General features: G+C 33.7%; 1 protein-coding gene across 1 annotated transcript in view; it reads left to right on the top strand.

The window, feature by feature from the left end:
* Positions 1-24,492, top strand: part of NCKAP1 (NCK associated protein 1) — a 108,637-nt gene that overhangs the window by 49,667 nt on the left and 34,478 nt on the right. The window contains exons 10-19 of the mRNA XM_042994862.1: positions 1,082-1,138; positions 3,210-3,306; positions 3,958-4,064; positions 4,789-4,921; positions 7,476-7,557; positions 9,088-9,146; positions 17,486-17,631; positions 19,579-19,711; positions 22,983-23,102; positions 23,979-24,118. Of these exons, the coding sequence (XP_042850796.1) occupies positions 1,082-1,138; positions 3,210-3,306; positions 3,958-4,064; positions 4,789-4,921; positions 7,476-7,557; positions 9,088-9,146; positions 17,486-17,631; positions 19,579-19,711; positions 22,983-23,102; positions 23,979-24,118 (1,074 nt within the window). The remainder of the gene's footprint in view (positions 1-1,081; positions 1,139-3,209; positions 3,307-3,957; positions 4,065-4,788; positions 4,922-7,475; positions 7,558-9,087; positions 9,147-17,485; positions 17,632-19,578; positions 19,712-22,982; positions 23,103-23,978; positions 24,119-24,492) is intronic.

Raw genomic sequence — 24,492 nt, 5'->3', positions numbered from 1 at the left:
TTAAGAATCTTCATGATTAAAGTTGTAAAGTTTTAATTTATTAAGTCATGAGTGATCACTTGAAAATATGATTTACAGTACTTACAGGTTAGATTGTAAGTATAAAAGCTTATTAATTATGAAAGAGAATGATTACAGATTTAGTATATTTGAGACATTTGCTCAAAGATCACATAAATCTTAGAGTACTTAATTTAGAAGCTGGGACTTCTTGGTTTAAGTGGTCTTAGCCAGGTTGTCAAGAAGATAATTTTTCTTTAACATTTTAGGAATTTTGAGTTTTTGCATGTAGTATTAATGAAAATAACATTTATTAGCTCTTTTTTTCACATGTTACCTTTAAATTTTTTTATGTTGGTTCCTATTTTTTGGGTTTTTTTTGAAATTTTTTAAATGTTTATTTATTTTGTGAGAGAGAGAGAGAGAAAGGGGCAGAGAGAGGGAGACAGAGGCTTCAGAGCGGGCTCCATACTGACATCAAAGGGCCTGACAGGAATCAAACTCATGAACCATGAGATTATGACCTGAGCTGAAGTTGGATGCTTATCTGACTAACCCACCCAGGCACCTGGTGTCCTCTTTCTTTTAATTTAGTCTTAGGCTTTCCTGCCCCAGTTTTTTTCTGCGATAAAACCCCTATCTCCAGACATTCAGTAGTGTTACTCCCTAGTATATATCCTTTCAGAATTTTTTTTAATCAGATAGCATAAAATTAGAAGTAGTAGCTTTGTTATTACTTTAGATTTTGGAGACCACTGTTAATTACATTGGAGGTACAATTTTAGTGTCTCTGTGGGTTCTTCACAAGGTGTATGTAATCAAAGATCTACATTGTGAGCTTCAATTTTATTGTTAGATTTAATATAATATGAGATCTGTTTTTCTAAGACTTGACTGGGTACTTAGGAAAGGAGGTAGGTGGACTTGTTCCATGCATTTCTAGTTTGAGCACCATTTTTTTCTTATTGCTAATAGTCATTTTTAATTGACTTTTAGTATTTGGCTAACTCGTTTTGACTGTTACTGATGAAATTAGGACTGACAAGGATCTAATTTTTTTTTTTTTTTTTTTTGCACATAGCTATAATAAGCGTATTAATGACATAAGAGAATGCAAAGAGGCAGCTGTGTCACATGCGTAAGTAGTTCTATTTTCTCTGTGGAACTTGTAATCAACAAGAATTTCTGTCTTAAAGCATAATTTTGCTCACATACTGCAGATTAATGGTGTGCAATATGGGATAGAAGTGGGGCAATCAATGAGAAGTATATATCCTCAGTATTTAGTAAGCTTCAGGTTAGTACAGACAGATCTGGAATATTTTTGAAGTGTTGATAAAAATGCTCTAAGCAAGTACCATACAAAGGTCTTTTATTTTAGGTATCATTCAGATCTTTTGCCATCACTATGCTTTCATATCAATACTTTTCAAGGTGTGATGATTTTTGTACCACTTCATGAAAATAGATATATCTTTATACTCTCCCAAATAGTATTTACTTTTCAAAGTATGTTATCCTCATGCCCTTACCTAATTGTAGTAAATATTTTATATTAGTAAGTATATAGAATAACTTAAAAATTATCATATTTAAGATCTTTGAACAACTTTTTGATTTTCTCATGAAATAATTATAAATAATTTGATAATTCAATGTTACATATATACTTCTATAAAATATTTTCTCCACTGAGCCTAGGTAATATTATCTGATCCATCCGTATTTCTGTAAAGCAGAGTATAAAGCACCACTGCCATCAATGAAAATATAAAAACCACAAGAAGTTTCAGAATTTAGGTTTAGGCTATATGATGGATATAGGGAATTTAAACCATCTTTATTCATTGCTGTCAGTGACCTATTTCCTCATGCATATTTTTTCACTTGAATGAAATGCTTATATTTAAAAAGTTATTTTCTAGTACTAATATATTTTGGAGTGTGTTAGCATTCCTTTCTTGACATACAGAAATACAAATGATTATCACTTCTTCATGGGATAGACCCTATTGTAGGCACATATAGGATTCTTAGCTATCTTTTATGAAACTCTTTTAAAGGTAAGGCATTTTCCCCCTTTATTATATAAAGTAGTTGTAGGTAGTAAACAGTAAGAATTCCTCATAGGAATTCCTCATTACCTTGTGCCAAGCATGGTACCTTATAGACATTTTCTCTCAGTATTAATAACACCACAGACTCCTTGCCACAACTCGGTGTAATAAAATAGTCAAAATAACATTGCCTCTTTTCTTAGAAATTGTCTTGGATGACTTTATTATTGTAAGATAAAAAAGAGCTTGTCATTGGAATTAGCCTAATGTAATAATACTATGTATCAGACATCATGAAAGATGTATCTTTTCAGGGAGGTGTCATAATCCCTGTTTTATAGATGACAGGGTGAAACTAGGAGGGGTGTGTGTGGGGGGGGGGGTGGGCAGAGGGTGCTGTTTTTTGCACCTATCAAAATCTTAAAACTTTGTTGGGACAGTGTGTATTTTGCATAGTGTGAGGAGTTGGAATACTTAGAACATTCTGTGATATTTTTTTCCACATTAATATGTAAGAGTAATTCTTTTAAATTTGCATTTTATTTTAAAAATACCTAGTAGTGAATATTTATGATTATCTTTTCCTCATCTTTCTGTTTTTGAAGATTACCAAATGATCTCATCCTAATATCTTTATTATATATAGCTCTTGTTTATTAGTCTTACCTATTTAATAAGAATATACTTAATAAAGTAGGATATAATCAGATATTTAATAAGTTGTGTTCATTGATTTTCTTTGTGGGGGTGACAGAAAATGTATGTAGTAGAACATTGCTTGTTTTCAAGGATTTCACAGTCCACTTTTATAAAGTGCTAGGCTAAATGGTATTAAAGTTGCAGACATTATTCAAAAATGGACATCTGGATATTGGGAAATGCTTCTTGAAGGGTTGGTCTTGAAGTTTGGGTAGGATTTTGATAGGTGGAGAGTAACAGAATAAACATGGTTATAAAAACACTGCAAGGAAGGCAAGCATAAACATAAGTTTGGAAAGTCATTTAATGATATGACATACACATAGAAGATATTTGTAGGAGCTTGTGCTTCCTAAAAAATGTTTGTAAATTGACCTGAAATGGTAAGTTATTTAATTGCCAATAATGATTTTAGTAGAAACAGATAAGTTATATTGATGTCTTTCCCTATAGTGGTTCAATGCACAGAGAAAGACGCAAATTTTTAAGATCTGCACTGAAAGAATTGGCTACTGTCCTCTCTGATCAACCTGGCTTGCTAGGTCCAAAGGTAATTGATTTAATTCTTATTTCAACTACAGGTGTACCGTATTAAAATGAAAAAAATTCGGGGCGCTTGGGTGGCTCAGTCGGTTAAGCGGCCGACTTCGGCTCAGGTCATGATCTTGCGGTCCGTGAGTTCGAGCCCCGTGTCGGGCTCTGTGCTGACAGCTCAGAGCCTGGAGACTGTTTGAGATTCTGTGTCTCCCTCTCTCTGACCCTCCTCCCCCGTTCATGCTCTGTCTCTCTCTGTCTCAAAAATAAATAAATGTTAAAAAAAGTTATAAATAAAATGAAAAAAATTCTATGTGAAATTTTACTAAAATTTGAATTCTTATTTAACTGTAGGTGTGCCAATTAAAATTTTTAAAAAATTCTCTATGGAAAACTGCTAAAATTTATATTTAACTGAGAATGAATTTGCTTACTTGACATTCATACATCACACCTTCCTGCATTTTTCTCACTTCATGTTTGAATGTGTGCTCCCCTTGATACCTGTCTCTAGGTTTTCTTCTGTGTTCTCGTTTTTGTCTTTGAACTTCATATTATCAGTTCTTGCCAGTGGCTCTCACTTAGACAAAGATTATGAATAGGTTTTGTTAATAATCTTGGCATGAGAATAAGCAAATGTTTTTTGTTTTTTGTTTTTTTTAATTAGGCACTTTTTGTTTTTATGGCATTATCCTTTGCCCGTGATGAAATTATCTGGCTACTTCGTCATGCAGATAATATGCCAAAGAAGAGTGCAGATGACTTTATAGATAAGTAAGTTAGCAACATTTAAAGAGTTATTTTTTGAATATTTTGATGTATGGGATGTGGAATTTGGGGACATTGAAGTTAAATTATTTTGAAAACCTTTTTTAGAGCTTTTCACATTTCATAATAAAGGGATATTTGTAATACACCATTAGATGATATGAATTAAAATGCAGAGTCAGTGTTAGCTTAATATTAGGGCTTGTAATGTTTCCTAAACCTAGATGGTCATAAAGTTCTTATTTGTTTTCTTGCTATAACCAGTCATATTTTCTTTGGAATTCATTTTTTAAAATGATTCACTACACAAAAATTTAAATAACCTTAATGAACCAAGTGTGTTATTTGAAATGTCTTTATCATTTTAGTACACAGTCCTTCAATAGGAATTAATTAGATAAATGAAACAGAAATAAGAGCTTACAGAAAAATCTTAATTCTTCTAATCCTCTAATCCTCTTCCGTTTGTGATTTTTTTAATGATGTAATTTATGAGATACTCTAATTTTATTTTCATTTTGGGTTTTCCTTTATCAACTTTTTAGTCATAGCTGTTTTTTAATTTTTGCTTTCCATCATGGAAATGTCTTTAGGAAGGAATTGACATAAAATTATATTTAACAATGCTTTTTCTAAGAAAAAAACTCTTGTAGTAATATCAGATACATTTTATATTTTCCTTAATGATGAATTTATTTTTTGAAATACTTTTCTTGGATTTTTTAAAAAGGCACATTGCTGAATTAATATTTTACATGGAAGAGCTTAGAGCACATGTAAGGAAATATGGACCTGTAATGCAGAGGTATTATGTGCAGTACCTCTCTGGCTTTGATGCTGTTGTTCTCAATGAACTTGTGCAGGTAAAAACTGTCTCATGTTACTCTCCCTGTTGTTCCTTCCTTCCCTCCTTTCTAGTAACTGATTTGTTTGCTCAGTATAATCTAGTGCCAAGTGATAGATACAAATGTAAACAAGTCATTGTCCTATCTTGTTACGGGGGATCATCACCCAGAGGGGAGAAAACATTTAGTTGTAGTCAAGTGTTGTAGCATAGTGTTATGCTTAAGTGTGTACAAAGCTCAGACTGAGCACAATTCAGGGAATGATTCTTTACCTGGCAGGTGGAGGTTGGTATACAGTGACCAAATTATAGAGGGCCTTTCAATAGAGGAGGTTAGTCATAAATCTGATTTATTACTTAGATTACTGTGGCTCAGTATGGATGATGGATTGCTGGGGGCCAAGGGAGGAAACAGAGAGATTAGAAGAGAGCTGATGAGAGCCTGAACTTGGACAGTGGCTATGGCAATAAAGAAGAGATGATGGAGACTTTATAATTGATAACCAAGTATTAGATAAAACACAGAAGATGAATCTTTTAGCATAGTATATTAGAAGATGACCAGATTTTTAAAACAAAATTCATCTAGATGTCCTAATAAGATTAAATGTCCTGATTTTATTTTCAATTTGAATTTTCCTCTATTGATTTTTAGTCTTTTTTTTTTTTTGCTTTCCATAATTTAGTCTTTTTCATCTTAATATAGATTTATTTTTATTCCAAATAAGCTAACTATAAGGAAAATTATTTATTTTTTTTACTTCATTTATAAAATCAAGATGTCTAAAAAAGTTCTGTAAGCTAATATACAGTATAAAGGAAGAACAACACAAATTCTCTTTGTATTAAGATTATTCTAGGGGTGCCTGAGTGGCTCAGTCAGTTAAGTATCTGAGACTCTTTACTTCGGCTCAGGTCATGATCTCGTATTCATGAGTTGGAGCCCCACATAGGACTCTGTGCTGACGGTGTGGAGCCTGCTTGGGATTCTGTCTCCTTCCCTCTCTCTCAAAATAAATAAAAATAAACTTAAAAAAAAAGAAAAGACTATTCTAAAGCTACTGGTTTTCCAGAGAAATAACCATACTTTGAAATCCTGATTTTTCTTTTTGAAATCTACCTAAAAAATGTAAATGAGAAAAGAAAATGTCTTTCATGGCATTGTTTACCTTGAATTAAATACTCCTTATAGGTTACTATCCTGAATTGGTGTATTTTTTCCTTTATCCACTAGATGGAGCTCAGATGCTTCCTGTTTACAATGTCCATTAAAAAAGGTCTAGAAAAGCTGATTTTATCTCTAGAATGTTATTGCTTTGCTGTACTTCTATTTTAATAGTTACTACTTAACAGATAAACCAGAGGCTTTTGTGCTATCAGAATGTAAACCAGTCTCCTAGTTTCATGTCAGTTTGAAACTTGTTGTGGCTGGTTGTATATGTTATTAATTTTATAGGTTTATGTTACAGCATTAAAAATTTTAAGTCATTCCGTATCTTTTGGTGTCTTTTTCATCAACTGTATTTTAACAACACTAGGGAGATTAATGTCTTTTTTCCTAGAATTATAGTACTATAAGTAGCAGTAATACTAATATTAATAATTGTCAGATTTATTGATATTTTATTACATCTATACAACAATCCTCTGAGGATAGGTATGGTTATCATTATTTGTTGAAGAAAATAGACTTTGTGTAACTTGCTCCGTATCACACAGTTCGTAAGTAGTAGAGCCAGTATTTGAATTTAGGCTTTAATTACAATGCGTGAGCTTTTTATACCCTCTTCTGTTGTGAAGTACCTGCATAGTGTTTCTAACCATTTGGTAGGATTTAAATTTAGAACTAAGATTAACCTGTTAATATAGTTGATGAAATAGCTCTCAATTTTGTTTTTTGTGGTAAAATATACATTTTCTGCGTTAACTATTTTTAAGTGTACAGTTCAGTGAAATTATGTTCACATTGTGCAGGTTTTGAAAATTATGCTGTTAGTGAGCTAAGCATTCACTTATTAAAAAATGTATTATTTATTATCAACTTCAGATGTACTTTATATGCTATTCATTTTTTTTAGCTGGCTTGAAAGGGATGTTTTTGGTCCTAATCTTACTGAAGTATAATACACACAAAGTCACCTATTTTCAGTGTACAGTTTGAATTTTAGCAACTGTCTGTGTTCGTTCACATTACAGCCACTATAGTCAAGACATAGAAAGTTTCCAACACTTAAAAGTTTTCTTGTGTACCTTTTTCTTGTGTACTGATGCTCTCTCTAAATCCCCGCCAACCATTCATCTCCTTTTGGTCACTTTTGCCTTTTTTTTTAACAAAAATTTTGTATAAATGGAATCATATACTATATAATCTTTGTTTTTTATTTCTTTCGGTTAGTATGTTTTTGAGATTCATCCATGTTAATGTATGTATCAACATGTCATTCCTGTTTAAGGCTGAAAAATATTCCTTAGTATGGATATACCATCTTGTGTATCCACCCACCAGTTAGTGGACCTATGAATTGTTTCCCCTGTTAGATGTTCTTAACATTATTTTTTGTTTCTTCTTTCAGAATCTTTCTGTTTGCCCTGAAGATGAATCAATCATCATGTCCTCCTTTGTTAACACTATGACTTCCCTGAGTGTAAAACAAGGTAAGTCTTTTAAATAAAAGCATATTTTCGTCTAATTAGGTTTTCAAATTTGATTTTCAAGGAGAGGATTTCACAGTTAATTTTTATAGACTCACTTATTTTTGGACATATTTAATCTGTTCTCTTTTGTCTTAGCTTTGTTCTCTGTGAAACAAAAGTTTCCAAAATGGGTGTGTGACATTTATAAAAATAATGAGAATTATAGCTTGAAATATTTTATTATTCAGGTGAAAAAAGGCATTTTGTAATTAAAAAAAAACAACAACAACAAAGAAACATAATGAAGTGTATATGTGGTCCAAGCATCACCTGTGACAATAGTATGTACCATTGATAAAACATTTTAAAAATTGCCAGACACTTATATTATCCTGTTTAGTCCACATCAATTTTAAAAAGTTCTTTATGCTTTTATTTGGTAGGTTTGGAAACTTAAGGTTTGAGAGTTAACCTCTCCATTATTTAACATGGTTTTCCCAAGCTCTAACAGGTATTAAGTGCTACTATAGGAATTTTAAGTTCCGATCTGTCAATCCCAAAAGTTAATGTCATATACTAGGTTGCTTCTTCATTATTTGAAAACTTCATTCCAACAGATTGGTGTTGTATTTTAGTTTTGTAACCTTTTAAGTAAAGGGTATCCAAATCCTTGAAAATTTGAGTAATAAATACATTTTAGTTTAATCAATATCACACTTAAGTAGTGAAACTGTTGTAAAGTTGGTTGTGATAATTTGGTTTATAAAGAGTTATTTTGAAGAACTTCACTCTGCTGTCCAAAGCTTTTGTTTACAGAATTCCTCAAGCTCTAGTCTAGCTTCTTCAAAATTGACATGTAAGCACACTTAGAAACAGCTTAGGAGAGAAGTCTGTACTTAACACTTCTCTTAGCATAACTCCCTCCTTCTATCAACATTTTTATAGGATTTGAGAATTACTGCCTTGTCTTAGCTATTAAATTATTTTTGGTTTTTTTTTAAGTGTACAGTTTAATAGGGTTAAGTGTATTCACATAATTGCTCAACCAATCTCCAGAACGTTTTCATCTTGAAAACTGAATCTCCATAGCTATTAAATATTAACTTCTCAATTTCCCTCGCCCCTGATATCTGCCATTCTACTTTCTGTTTCTTTGAGTTTGATTACTCTAGGTATCTCATAAGTGGAATCATGCAGTATTTTTCTTTTTGTCACTGACTTATTTCACAACGTATGTCCTCAAGATTCAGCCACACTATAGCATGTGTCAGAATTTCCTTCCTTTTCAAGGCTGAATAATGTACCACATTTTGTTCATCTATTCCACTGTTGGTGGACATTTGGGTTGCTTCTGCCTTTTAGCTGTTATGAATAATGCTGCTGTTGTGAATAATGCTGAACATGGGTTTACAATGATCTCTTTAAGACCCTGCTTTTAATTCTTTTGTGTATATGGCCATAGTTGAATTATCTTGATCTTAAATTTAAAACTGTGATTATATATTTGTTGAAACATTAATTTGCTTTGTAATCTTTTTTCTACTGTTGTAGTTGAAGATGGGGAAGTATTTGATTTCAGAGGAATGAGATTAGATTGGTTTAGGTTACAGGTAAGAATAACTTAATTTTCATTGGCTTTCTGTTTGGATATTTACTATTTTAGCTAATATGGAAACATTACTTAGAAAAAAGTTCATTGTTGTATACCTGTTGAAAAGAGTAACCATAGCCTTGTATAACTGACCATAGTCTTTACCTCAGAAGAAACAGTTTTTTTATTAAGATGTAATTGACATAGAACATTATACTAGTTTCAGGTTTGCAACATCATTACATTAGTACTTATTGCAAAATGGTCACCATAATGTATCTAATTAACATCCATCACTACACATAGTTAGAAATTTGTTTTCTTATGGTGAGAACTTTTTTTTTAATTTAATTTTTTATTTTATAAAATTTACATCCAAATTAGTTAGCATATAGTGGAACAATGATTTTAGGAGTAGATTCCTCAGTGCCCCTTACCCATTTAGCCCATCCCCCTCCCACAACCCCTCCAGTAACCCTCAGTTTGTTCTCCATATTCATGAGTCTCTTCTGTTTTGTCCCCCTCCCTGTTTTTATATTATTTTTGTTTCCCTTCCCTTATGTTCATCTGTTCTGTCTCTTAAAGTCCTCATATGAGTGAAGTCATATGATTTTTGTCTTTCTCTGACTAATTTCACTTAGCATAACACCTCCAGTTCCATCCACATAGTGGCAAATGGCAAGATTTCATTCTTTTTGATTGCTGAGTAATACTCCAGTGTGTGTGTGTGTGTGTGTGTGTGTGTGTGTGTGTGTGTGTGTGTATACATACACCACATTTTCTTTATCCATTCATCCATCGATGGACATTTGGGCTCTTTCCATACTTTGGCTATTGTTGATGGTGCTGCTATAAACATGGGGTTGCATGTGCCCCTTTGAAACAGCACATCTGTATCATGTGGATAAATGCCTAATAGTGTAATTGCTGGGTCTTAGGGTAGTTCTATTTTTAGTTTTGTCAGGAACCTCCATAGTGTTTTCCAGAGTGGCTGCACCAGCTTGCATTCCCTACAACAATGCAAAAGAGATCCTCTTTCTCCGTATCCTCGCCAACATCTGTTGTTGCCTGAGTTGTTAATATTAGCCATTCTGACAGGTGTGAGGTGGTATCTCATTGTGGTTTTGATTTGTATTTCCCTAATGATGAGTGATGTTGAGCATTTTTTCATGTGTCAGTTGGCCATCTGGATGTCTTCTTTGGAGAAACATCTATTCATGTCTTTTGCCCATTTTTTCACTGGATGATTTGTTTTTTGGGTGTTGAGTTTGATAAGTTCTTTATAGATTTTACATACTAACCCTTTATCTGATATGTCATTTGCAAATATCTGCTCCCATTCTGTTGGTTGCCTTTTAGTTTTTTGCTGATTGTTTCCTTCACTGTGCAGAAGCTTTTCATTTTGATGAGGTCCCAGTCTTTCATTTTTGCTTTTGTTTCACTTGCCTCCAGAGACGTGTTGAGTAAAAAGTTGCTGCAGCCAAGATCCAAGAGGTTTTTGCCTGCTTTCTCCTCGAGGATTTTGATGGCTTCCTGTCTTACATTTAGGTCTTCCATCCATTTTGAGTTTATTTTTGTGTATGGTGTAAGAAAGTGGTCCAGGTTCATTCTTCTGCATGTCGCTGTCCAGTTTTCCCAGCACCACTTGCTGAAGAGACTGTCTTTATTCCATTGGATATTCTTTCCTGCTTTGTTAAAGATTAGTTGGCCATACATTTGTGGGTCCATTTCTGGGTTCTCTATTCTGTTCCATTGATCTGAGTGTCTGTTCTTGTGCCAAGATGAGAACTTTTAAGATCTATTTTATTAGCAACTTTTAAATATGCAAGACAGTATTGCTGATACAGTCATCATCCTGTACATGACATCTGCAGGACTTATTTGTTTTATAACTGGAAGTTTGTACCTTTTAGTTACTTTCACCCATATTCCCCAACTCCAGCTCCCCATCTCTGGCAGCCAGCAGTCCACTGTCTACATCTATGAGTTCAGTTTTAAGGGGTTATTTTGTTGTTGTTATTTTTTCAAATTCCATATATAAGTGAGTTCATTGGGTCTTTGCCTTTCTCTGGCTTACGTCACTTAGCACATTGCCTTTGGGGTCCGTGCATGTTGTTGCAAGTGGCAAGATTTACCCCATTTTTTTGGCTGACTAATATTCTTGTATACACACACATGACACACAGACACGCACACATTTTTTTTCACCACAATTTATCTATTTGTCCATCAGTTGCCACTTAGGCTATTTCCATGTCTTCTTGGCTGTTGCAGGTAGTGCTGCAGTGAACAAGCGTTTGTAGATACCTTTTTGAGTTAGTGTTTTCATTTCTTTCAGATAAATACCTAGAAATGGAATTAATTGGATCCTATGATAGTTCGTTATATTTCTAATTTTTTGAGGAATTTCCATACTGTTTCCAGAGTGACTGCACCCATTTACATTCTCATCAAGAGTGCATGCAGGTTCCCGCTTTTTCCACATTTTTGCCTTGTTACCTCTTGTGTTTTTGATAATAACTTTTCTAACAGGTGTGAGGTGGTATCTCATTGTGGTTTTTATTTGCATTTCCCTGATGAGTAATGAGGTTTGAGCACCTCTTCATGTGCTTGTTAACTATCTGGATTTCTTCTTTGGAAAAGAATAACAAGCAGCCAGCTCACAGGCCATAGTTTACCATCCCCTGATGTAGTGCCAAAAGCTGTATTTCTGAAATGCAGAAATAAATGGTATTAGACTTTAAAACTTTTCATTTAATATATAACTCACTTAAATAGTTTTTAAGGGCTTTAAAATTCAAGCTTAAAATCTTTGTATATACTGTAAATTTAATGATGGCATTTAATTGCCCCTTAAATACTTCCAGTAATTATGTGGAAACTGTGGCTCAGTTTTTTTAATAACTGCATATCTTAAAAATACGTATATTTTAAAGTAATACTAATGTGTTCTCATTATAAAATGTCAGAAAACCCAGAGGTAAAGTAGTAGAAAATGAAAGTTTGTACTTTTCCCAGTGTTATGCCCTAGAAATACTAACTTTTAATAAATGGTTTATATCTTTTTAGGTGTTCAAACAGTAAATGGGATTATACTATATATACATATGGCTCAGTACCACAGATTAATTTTTCATTTAATTAAAAAATTATAAGCAATATATGTTTGTGGAAGAAATTTTTAGATCAACTCAGTCTGGCGAAGGACTCCAAGAGCATAATTTTCTGGCAGTCTTCTTTATTTCCTGTGGTACTTTTGCTCTTAGGTTCTTTCCTTTCAACCTCAAAATACATAGGCACTTTTCTTGCTCTTGTTCTTTGTTCTATGATCACGTATTTTTAGAGATGATTTTATAAATGAGACCACAGGTATTAAGTAATTTGCCTGAGATTGCAGAGTTAGGTAATGGTAGATCCGGAAAGAAGACTTGAAATAGCACCATCGCAAATATTAAATGTGCATATATAATACGTTGTTTTCTTCCTATTAAAAATGAAGTTTAGAGATTAACGTTTCTTTGTTTTAACTAAAGTTGTGAAAAGTACAGAAGTAGATCATATGAGGTAAAAATAGAAGTGAAAATTGCTCTGCTAAAGAATATACACATTTAAAATTTTGAAAGTCACTCATTGTAAAAAAAATCGAACTATTTAGTATTAAGTCTCTTGCTGTCAGTTTGTGAGAGTACCTAAACCAACATTTGGGTTCAGAAAATCTTAAGAGATTTAGGTACATTTCAAATTTACTCGTTATTAAATACTTTCAGGATTATTAAGCTTACTCATCTGAAGGATTCACTTGAGAATTTAGCTTGGTTTGGTCATATGGCAGAGTATAAAGCATTTGTTGTAAGCATTAAGAATATAGAATTGATACATCCCGGTGTGTTTTTTTTTTTTTTTTTAATTTTTATGAGATAATTATAAGAATATCACCTGCTGGGGCACCTGGGTGACTCAGTTGGTTAAGCGTCCAACTTCAGCTCAGGTCATGATCTCACGGTTTGTGGGTTCAAGCTCTGTGTCAGGCTCTGTGCTGACAGCTCAGAACATGGAGCCTGCTTCGGATTCTGTGTCTCCCTCTCTGCTCCTCCCTCACTCATGCTCTGTCTCTGTCTCTCAAAAGTAAACGTTAAGAAAAATTAAAAAAAAAAAAATACACCTGCTATTTGATTCTTTCATGCGTTGTAGTCTTGCTTTTATCAGTTTGCTAGGGCTGCCGTAACGGAGTCCCAAAGGTGGATGGCTTAAACAACAGGAATTTATTGTTTTATAGTTTTGGAGGCTAGAAATCCAAAATTAAGGTGTTAGCTGGATTGACTCTGACAGCAGTGAGGGAAAATCTGTTTCATTCTTTTTCCCCAGCTTCTGGTGACTTGCTAGCAATCTTTGATGTTTCTTGGCTTGTAGATGAGTCAATCTAATGGCATTTGCTCTGTCTCTTTTCATATAATCTGTGCATATTTCTGGGTCCAAATTTTTCCTTTTTACAAGGACACCAGTCATATTGGATTATGACCCACTCTAATGACCTCATTTTTAAAAACTTGATTATCTCTGTGAAGACCCTATTTCCAAATCAGGTCACCTTCTGAGGTGCTGGGGACTATGACTTCAATATATCTATTTTGTGGACACAATTCAGCCCATAGTGTTTCTCATAATCATGACTAGGACACGCAGTCATTTTCTACTGTATAACTCTTAAGTTTTAGGGACAGTAGGTAGGGCAGAGCATACCAAGGAAGGAAACTGGTATATACAACTTAGCCAGCAAAGTCTTCTCCATGGAAAAAGGGCAGAAGTGCAAGTTGGGAGGCAGTGGCCAGAATCCAGAAGTTTTGCATAGACGATGAAGAACAGGTTAACAGTGAAGGTTCCACTCCTTCATACTCGACCATACGATACAGGAGATAAAATATTGAGCAGTATTATATAATCTGTAGAGGAGTACAGATCCTCTTTTGATGATGTTATTAATCTGGCTGTGGAGACAGGCATAACAGATACGGAAAAATTAAATAGCAGTTGAAAATCTAAAAGATTAACTTAAAAGAAGCCGCCGATAGGGTATGATTATTATTAACTACAGTTTTCTTAAAAGGGAGAAAGCTTTTTCCAAGTGGGAATTGGTAGTAATGACTTTATAGAGAAAGCATCATTTTGTCCAGACATTGAAGGATGGGTAGAAACAGGAAAAGGGCAACCAGTGAGGAAAGGACAAGTAAAGAGACTTCTTAGTGTTAAGTATTACTACAAGAAGGAACAGATCTTCACAAGAGATCTGAATGATCTGACTGATCAATGATCAGGTAGAAGGATACAAGTTAACTATAAGCATATGACCAGAGAGAGGTGTAGCATTCTGTAGATATCAGTAATTCTTTTTTTTTTTTTAATGTTTATTTTTGAGAGAGCATGAGTGGGGGCAGGGCAGAGAGAGGGAGACACAGAATCTGAAGCAGGTGCGGGGGCTCGAACTCATGGGCTGCGAGATCATAACCTGAGCCACAGTCAGACCTTGACCAACTGAGCTACCCAGGTGCCCCAATATCAGTAATTCTTGAGTAGAGCAGGGCCTGAAGGATAAGCAGTTGGGAGAATTTTATAGTTTTATGCCTTCACTGGAGTCCTATGCAATTTTGATTCTAAGGTCATTAGTCTCTTACTGGTCATTTTGATTTCTCTTTTTTTCTAATCTTTAAAGAAGAGTACTTTCTCTCTCCATGTATTCTTTGTCATTTTTTTCCTGTTTCCTAAGGCATCTTGTTCCCCTGTGTATTCCAGTAGTCTCTTAAAGCATCTTCAGTTATTTTCTCATTTGTCTTCTTCCCTCTGTCTTCAAATTTACTTGGGTTGTTCATATCTTACACTTTTATTTAAGCCTTTTTTTTAAATAACCTTCTCCTTTCGTTGTTGGCAAGTATTTCATTTTTTTTTTTAATATATGAAATTTATTGTCAAATTGGCTTCCATACAACACCCAGTGCTCATCCCAAAAGATGCCCTCTTCAGTACCCATCACCGACCCTCCCCTCCCTCCTACTCCCCCCCCCCCCCCCCCCCCATCAACCCTCAGTTTGTTCTCAGTTTTTAACAGTCTCTTATGCTTTGGCTCTCTCCCACTCTAACCTCTTTTTTTTTTTTTTTTTTTTTTTTTCCTTCCCCTCCCACCATGGGTTTCTGTTAAGTTTCTCAGGATCCACATAAGAGTGAAAACATATGGTATCTGTCTTTCTCTGTATGGCTTATTTCACTTAGCATCACACTCTCCAGTTGTATTCATGTTGCTACAAAGGGCCATATTTCATTCTTTCTCATTGCCACGTAGTACTCCATTGTGTATATAAACCACAGTTTCTTCATCCATTCATCAGTTGATGGACATTTAGGCTCTTTCCACAATTTGGCTATTGTTGAGAGTGCTGCTGTAAACATTGGGGTACAAGTGCCCCTATGCATCATTACTCCTGTATCCCTTGTTGGCAAGTATTTCAAATGAGTCTTTTTTTTTAATTTTCTTTTTCAAATGTCTTTTAAATTATCATTTTGTCACCATCCATTTCCTCTGAAATTATTTTCACAGTGATGCTTTAGTTCAGAATTTTTAAATAAGTGTCAATTAATGGAAGTCTTTAGTGACCTCATGGCCACAACAGTGGTTCCTCTTTTTACTCTAAAGCTGATTAAAGGTAATTAAACTTCATTTAAACTTAGTTTATAATAAATATCTGAGTATACTTTGCCATCAGAATATTGCCCTTATTATTCTTTATCCACTCAAAAATGACAAAATATAAAACTGCTTTCTTAGTGAACGGTAACCATCCTTGATGGACCCCTTGCCATTGTAGGGGCTGAGATTTGATTTTTATCTGATTTACAAGGAAAATAATTATTTAGTCTCTTAATGTTTCATGGAAACTGGCAGAAGACATGGGTCCCCTGGGTCAAAGACAAAGGACTTAGCTATTCATTGCACAGGAAGCACCATGAGCATCAACAAATATATGTCATTTTTCTCACTTGCTTTCATGACCCACGCTGGGGGGACCAGATGAATACTATGTATACAGTAGGTTTGTGTTACAGTTAAGGAACACTGAGTTTGATGAGCCCTCCATTTTATTAACAGTAAGCATACTTACTCTTTGATTCAGAGGGAGATATTACCATTCCTCAAATTTGGCAGCTGCAGATACAGTCTTGAGAAATGGCCTGAGTAATGAGTGCTCTGGGTCTTTCATTCTTGGCATATCCAACATGTGTAGGTACATATGAGATCCTTGAAGGAGTATCTCCCCAAAGCAAGCACCCTGGCCATCATTCATAATTCTTCAGTTGCCCACATCTAGTCATTTCCCAGACTTAACTCTTTTAAATTGCCACCATTGTGGATCAGAGCATCATAATCCTGTCTGGATTATTGTACCGCTGCCTCCTGATAGATCTTTGCCTCCTCTTCTGGTCCTTTTCTGTCCACCTCTCCCCCAGTTCTTCTCTCGACTCCCCCACTACATAGAGCAATCTTTCTGAAATAGTAATTGACCACCACACAGAACCTTTGGGTCACCAAAAGGTTTAAATTCTTTAACATGGTATACAGGGGTCTGCAAGATATGATTGAATCTCTTCTGACACCATTTTCTTTTTCCTCTTTTCATTTTAACTGTAGCCATAGTGAACAGTGTTTATTCTGTAGACACCCCTTCTATTCTTGTCCTATGCCTTTCTGGAATGCCCACTATCCACTGACAGGATTTTGTTCTTTGATTTGGTACCTTTATAGTTGAGTTTCTTTCCCTATAAACCTATACTGATGGATTTGGTTAAGTTATATCACCTTATTAGCCAACCTACACTAATTTTTACTATCTTCAGTTTTTTTCCAGAATCCATCAATTAGTACAATGTGTTATCTGGTTTTTAATGATTCAGTATAGTCTAAAACCTCAATGAATCAACATGTACCATACTTATTTTCATCTGAATGTTTCCCATGTATGCTTTCTTTCAAGCTAGACTGAAAATACCTTTTGGTAGGGTTAACTTGACAATTCACTGTTTTATGCTTTTGATACTGTAATTGCAGTTTCCTTTGGGGTTCAAGATGAATGACGCATATATTAGATTTTGTTTTATTGGAAGTAGTATTTGAGTTTATCTGAAGAAATTTTTAATAGGGATTTCAAGTGTGAGTCACTGTTGACAATTTTAAAAAGTTGATGTTATTAATACAGTGTCAAAATAAACATTAAAAAAAATTTTCAATAGTGTTTTTATCCCCCCTGTAGAATGTCAAGGTTAAAATCATTGGCCCATGCTTAAACAACTTTGTTTTTTGCTGTATTTTCACAGGCATATACTAGTGTTTCCAAGGCTTCACTTAGCCTTGCAGATCACAGAGAACTTGGAAAGATGATGAATACGATAATTTTTCATACAAAAATGGTAGATTCCTTGGTGGAAATGTTGGTGGAAACATCAGATCTCTCCATATTTTGGTATGTGGTAATTTTTTTTCAAATCAGAATTTGAAATTTTTAGTATCCAAATATATCTTTGTTAATTGTTTTTATATTAGTGTAGTCCATGAGACTATTCAGTAATAAACTCTTAAGAATAAAGGGAATAGGAAAAAAAAAAAAAAGAATAAAGGGAATAGGGGTGCCTGGCTGGCTCAGTTGGAGCATGCGAATCTTGATCTTGAGGTTGTGTATTTGAGCCCCACGTTAGGTGTAGAGATAACTTAAAAATAAAATCTTTAAAAAAAGAGATTATAAAGGGAATAGTTGACAGACAACTTGTTAACAAAAGGAAGTTTACAAAGTAGAGATTTTATGTCTTTTTTTTTTTATTCTCTATAAGAGGAACTCTTACTGTTGTAAATTTATGTTTATATTTCTTTTGAGGTTGTAAGAAACTGTCACGTCAGATTGCCTTAAGACCCTCTTTTGCATCATTAGATTAAGGAAAAAAAAACTTGTGAATCAAGGTCAAATAGAGCAAATGTTGGGAAGTAAATAACAAGTAATTTCGCTCTGCTGTATTAAATTAGATGTTAATATAATGATGATGTAGTGACTACTACTCCCTCCATTGTTCTCTGTTCTCCTTTGCTCCTATCGTAGCCTCTTTAGTTAAATTTAGCGGTTTACATTTTTTTCCCCCTTTCTCCCCACATAAATGTGATTCTTGAAGTAAGGTCATGTTTTTATTTTCTTAATGTCTAACATAGTAAGTACTTAATAAATGCTTGAATGAATAAGGGCACTTGATTATGATCAAATTAATAAACAGTGGGATCAGGATTTAAACTCAAGTATTCTGGCACCAAAGTTGTGCAGTGTCAACTCTATATCTGCTTCTTGGCCTTTTTTCCTGTAGGGAAGCTGATTGGAATAACCCAGTATTATGTCCCTTTATTTTTACAATGCTGAGATAATCTCAGTGGATAGTGATAGTCATTTCTATGTATTGAAAAGCTGTCATTATGAATAGCTTCTCATTGGTTTTATTTTGGAAGATAACTCAGTCCACACTGATTTTGGCAGTTTGTTAGGATAGCTTTAATTAGCAGTATTGCAGAAGAAATAGAAATCACCAGACGGAAGGCATGAGAAATCTCTTAAAGGAACTCTAGAAACACAGTATATCACTGAAACACAATATATCATATGTTAGATATGCAAAAATTTTAAGATTATTTGGAACCCTGCACTATTGTTGGACTTGAAAAGAAAATGGAGCATTTTATGTTTACCTATGTTTGAACTACAGAAAAGTTCCTATTGTAAAAGAAGCTACTGCAATTAAAAAGTCCTTTTCCCTTTTCTTGGAAGTAAAAGTACTTTGAGTAGTATTTAAAATTTGTGATTTGTAGTCATATTTAATTAATTGTTATGCATCTTTTCTTATCACATTCTTATTTTGTCTGTTATATCCAAAATAAAGACATATTCACTACTTCTGGTTGTCTTACTGTTCCAAGATGTACTATATTTTACAGACTCATATTCTTTTATGTTTAATATCTCCTAAATCTGGAAGTAATTTAAAATTGATGGGTGTGTCATTGTTTAATTGACAGTGTTTTTCTTTCCTAGTCGTACATAAAATAATGGTGTTTCTTGCAATTGATAATGACTTAGCTTGGATAAAAATTTGGCAAGGTGAGATTTGAATGTCGTATTCATATGTCATAGATATGGTTTATTTTCTGTTTGAGTTTATTTTAAAATTTGTTAATATTCTACAAATAATATTTTTGTTACTCTGTAATGATTGTTGGTGTATGAAAGATACTCTTTGGAAAAATAACTACTCCTCTTATGGTAATAAAGGTTACCAGTTGATAACTTTCACTTACTTGAATCCAATTAAATAAAGTACTATATCATTAAAGTTTTTAACTACAAAAATTGTGATCTAATTTTTGTTTCCTTGTGTAGTTTTTATAGTCGTGCTTTTGAGAAGATGTTTCAACAGTGTTTGGAGTTACCCTCTCAGTCAAGATACTCAATTGCATTTCCACTGCTTTGCACTCATTTTATGAGTTGCACACATGAACTATGTCCAGAAGAGGTAATTTCAGAGTAGTACTGTGATTTGTATGGCATGCAGAGTAAACTAGAACAAATATGTAGCTGGCTGGGTTTCACAAAGTCACAATTACCTAATCTAGCTTCCTACCTACTTTATCTCTGCAAAATCAGAAGAATGTTTGAATAGATTAAAAAAGCTGTTAATGTTTATTTGCATAGATGGATAAATACACATACATATTTCTAAGAACATGTTATAAAGTCACTTGGAATTACATTTATTAAATGGTGGGTCAGGTATTAATATTTATTGTAAAGTTATATATAGCTATCGATTTTATATGCCTACTTTTCCTGTCAAACTGTTATTGAAAAGACTTGAAAATTGAATGTACACATTACTGACTAAACATAAACATGTCAAAGAAGAATTTCACTGACTTGTTAATATGATAGATGTAGTACACAAAATTAATATTTGCTAGTATTTGTAAGACATTCACACAGGCACACATAGTTATTGAATAATTGAACTACTCCATAGTTTATTGACAGCAAGTATCTATCAAAAATGTGTTCAGTATTTCTTCTAATCTTTAGAGAAGAAATGGCACTTTGTAAATGTGGTAAGAATATATATTAAACTTAAATGGTCCATTTCTTTATAGTTTAACTTAGTGTTGAGTCCCTTTACTTAGAACTACAAAACTTGGAGAAGAGAAACCAACAAATTGCAGTAGCGTTATTAATGTCTCTAAGCATTAGGTTGCAGATTGTATTCCAGCAATGCATTGGAAACTGACTCTGAGAAAGGTTAGCCTGAGGGAAATTCAGCAGGGACACCTTTTAGGATTTTTACCTGCAGGGATACCAACACCACCACATTTAATAGTTTTATAGAGTTTTTAGATTTAATAGATATTTTCTTCAAGCTTTATGCCGAAAATACATTATTAATTTTCCTCACCATCATTCCTCCCATTAAATTACCCATGAAGTCCTCTTAGTTTTATTTGTCTGGTATAAAACAAGAATTTGAATCCGTCTTCTACTTCCCATTGCTTTTGTCACTGTTGTAGCTCAAATTTGCAATATTCTTCATATATACTCCTAAATAGTTTTCCTGTCTTCGGTATTTCTGCCTTTAAGATCACCTGATACAATGCCACCAGAGTACTTCTTTCCTTCTTGAAAAATCCTCAGTGGTTCTCCATTGCATGTAGAGAAAGTAAAAATTTCTCAGCCAGGCATTTAAATTTAACTTCAACAATTTGGACTCTATACCCATTCTTTTTTTTTTTCTTTTGCCTTTTAAAAAATTGTGATAAAAATATTTTTTTAATAAACATTTAACTTTATAATATAAGCATGTACCATTTAAATTATTTTCAAATGTGCAACTCATTGGCATTAATTACTTTCACTGTGTTGTGCAACCGTCACCACTACCTATTTGCAAAACTTTTATCACTCCAAGCAGAAACTTGGTGTCATTAAGTAGTAATTTCTCATCCCTCAACCCTTGGTATCCTCTAGTCTACTTTCTGTCTCTAAGAATTTACCTATTCTAGGTAGTTTATAAAGGTGGAACCATGTAGTATTTGTCTTTTTGTGTTGGGCTAATTTCACTTAGCATATTGCTGATGCCTCCCAAATTTTTATCTCCAGCCCAGACCTTTGCCTTTAGTTCTAGATTTTCTGTATATTCTGCTGCAGTTTAGGTATTTGTGACCATCTGAAATGTAACATGTCCAGAATAGAACTATTGATTCTCCACATGTTACCCCATTGCCATCGTTCAAAGCCTTTTCTGCCTTTGGCTCTACCTTTATATATATATCCAAATGCCTACTTCTCATCTTTGTCAAAGCCATATCTTTTTTCCTGGATTATTGTTACAGTGTCCTTACGTGGTATCTCTGCTTCTGACATTGTTCTCCTAAAATCTGTCTCAGCACTGTAGCAATAGGGTGAGAGCAGATCATGGAGAGACTGTGACATGTTAAGAGACTTTAGTTGTTTTGTTTTCCATCCAGTCTCAGCATTTCTGAGCCACTTGAAGAGAGTAGTGATACCAGATTTGTATTTTAAATTAAGGCTAGTGAATTTGAAGCAGTGGTAATTTAATGTTCTTTTTTCAGGAGTAAATGATAGCAAGGGGTATGTTTCATCTTTCAAAAGTCAGATTTTGGTTAAATGAAATCCTAAATGTTTATAATTTGAAATCTTTCCTTAAGTAAAGTGAACTAATATTTAATTTTATCTGGCCTGGAGATGCAAACCGTTCAGTTTGGCTTCCTGTTAAAGTTTTAAAGGGCATTTAGAATAAAATACATTAAAGTATCATGAGAGAGCTAGGAACAGTTACATTATGTGTTTAAGTATTTTTATATTCTTGTATATTACATTATTTTAGCATAGAAGTATATGTAAATTATACATTCGTTATGTAATTATGGAAGATCTGTAAGGTAAACTTTCAAAAATTTATCTCTTTGTAAAGTGCTACAAACGTGTAGTGCAAAATTTTATAGCATTATATACTCAACATTCCAGTTACCGTTGACAAGAAAACCCTATTAAATTATTGCGACATCCACCAAAACTAAAAAGATACAGAATCCTGTAGAGAGAGATGGATGGATTTGAGTGAGTGTATGTTTACATATACATATCTAATCTCCTAAAAAGTAAATATAATGTTCTTTTTTTCCCCTGTTGTATTTAGAAAATGCACAGGTTTTTTTTTTCTCTTCTGGGTTGATGGGTTTGATTTTAGAGAGTTGAATGCCTTGTGAATTTCTTTGTTTTACTGACTTGATTTCTAACAATTTTAATTAAATACTTAAGCTTTTCTTTTCTGTTGGTACACTACAAAGTTATTCATTGTGTTGAGATATGTATATATATATGTGTGTGTGTGTGTGTGTATATATATATCATTTAAGATTAGAAAATATTACTCTAAATCTCTTTCACATCCTTTCTTTGATAGTTTAATATTTAAGAACTGGATGCATAGGACCTTGTGAAACTTGGAAATTACATTAAGTTTTTTGTGTTAAGGAAAATATTGGTCCTCTAAGATCCCCGCAATCATTGTAGTTGTATAATCACCAAATACTTACTTTATGTCAACTGTGTAAATACAGTATGGTAGGTTAGTTGTCCCCCCCCCCCCCCAAATCTGTAACATTCCCTACTCCCACTCCTTACTATACAGACTTTATTTTCCATGTTTATTTAAAAAGTATTTTAATTCAAACCACTTTCTTATAACTTTTATTATTGTTATTATTCTGCTTTGACAGCGACATCATATTGGAGATCGCAGTCTTTCCTTATGTAATATGTTCTTGGATGAAATGGCCAAACAAGCTCGAAATCTCATCACTGATATTTGCACAGAACAGTGTACTCTCAGTGACCAGGTAAAAATTCACGTGTTTCCGCAAGGACAGGATGTTTGTGTATGAAGGCAAGAAAATAAGCTGTTAGTTTGTGTGTGTGTGTGTGTGTGTGTGTGTGTGTGTGTGTGTGTGTTAAACTCTTAGTAAATCTCATTACCTCTTCTTGTAAAACTCCATTTTTAGGTTTTTAAAAATTAGCCCATCTTTAGGATTACTTACTGTTTTAAAATCCACCTTTTGGGGCGCCTGGGTGGCGCAGTCGGTTAAGCGTCCGACTTCAGCCAGGTCACGATCTCGCGGTCCGTGAGTTCGAGCCCCGCGTCAGGCTCTGGGCTGATGGCTCGGAGCCTGGAGCCTGTTTCCGATTCTGTGTCTCCCTCTCTCTCTGCCCCTCCCCTGTTCATGCTCTGTCTCTCTCTGTCCCAAAAATAAATAAAAAAAACGTTGAAAAAAAAAAATTTAAAATCCACCTTTTAGCTTTGTATTCAAGTCCCTTCCTGCTAGCTCAGACTGTCTACTTCACCCTGCACTTGATGCTTTACCAGCTAGTAGTTCTCATTAAATTCTGAACACATCATGTCTTCGCACAGTTTATTCTTCATAGACCTTTTTCCTTCTAGTAATACATTCTCATTCTTTACTTGCCTACTTTGTTTTTACTTATCCTTTAAACTGTAGCCTTTATAGAACCTCTGTGAAGTTTTCTTCACACAAGATTCATCTATTTCTGTTTTCTACCAAGTTGTGCAAGCTCCTTTAGCTAGCTAGGTAATCTACATCTCACTTACACCTCTGTTCTTAGTGCTACATAGTATGGATTCAGCTAAGGTTTGCTTAAATAGTTAATATGTTTTCAAAATAATTGTCATGTAAATTTTCATTTCTTTTTAAATTTAGTTGCTACCCAAGCATTGTGCCAAAACCATTAGTCAAGCAGTGAATAAAAAGTCAAAAAAACAGACTGGTAAGAAAGGGGAACCTGAAAGGGAAAAACCAGGAGTTGAGAGTATGAGGAAAAACAGACTGGTAGTGACCAAGTAAGCCATCCATTTTTATTATATCTTTTTGTTATGAGTAGGAGAATTTTTTCATTTTTTTTATGGCATTAGTACTGAAAGAATGCTAGTAATTGTAAATTCTTCATTTTTCAGCCATTAGTTGTTGTTATTTTACCTTTGTGAACTTGAGTAGGTAGTGCTAATTTCCAAAATACAGATTTTAGATTTTTAAAGAAAATTCATGTAATAGGTAATATTTGCCTTTATATAGTGAGTACTAAAGGCCAAGAATCTGTCTAGAAATCTGTCTAGTAATTTTACATTTATTTAAAATCTAATAATCTGAGACTTTATTTTGGCATGTTGTCATATTAGAACATATATCATTTTTAAAGTGGATATATCAGACTAGA

This window comes from Panthera tigris, chromosome C1 (assembly GCF_018350195.1).
Source record: "Panthera tigris isolate Pti1 chromosome C1, P.tigris_Pti1_mat1.1, whole genome shotgun sequence".
Taxonomy (NCBI): Eukaryota; Metazoa; Chordata; class Mammalia; order Carnivora; family Felidae; genus Panthera; species Panthera tigris.
Note: the sequence above shows the minus strand (reverse complement) of the source record. Positions and strands in the feature narration are given on the sequence as shown.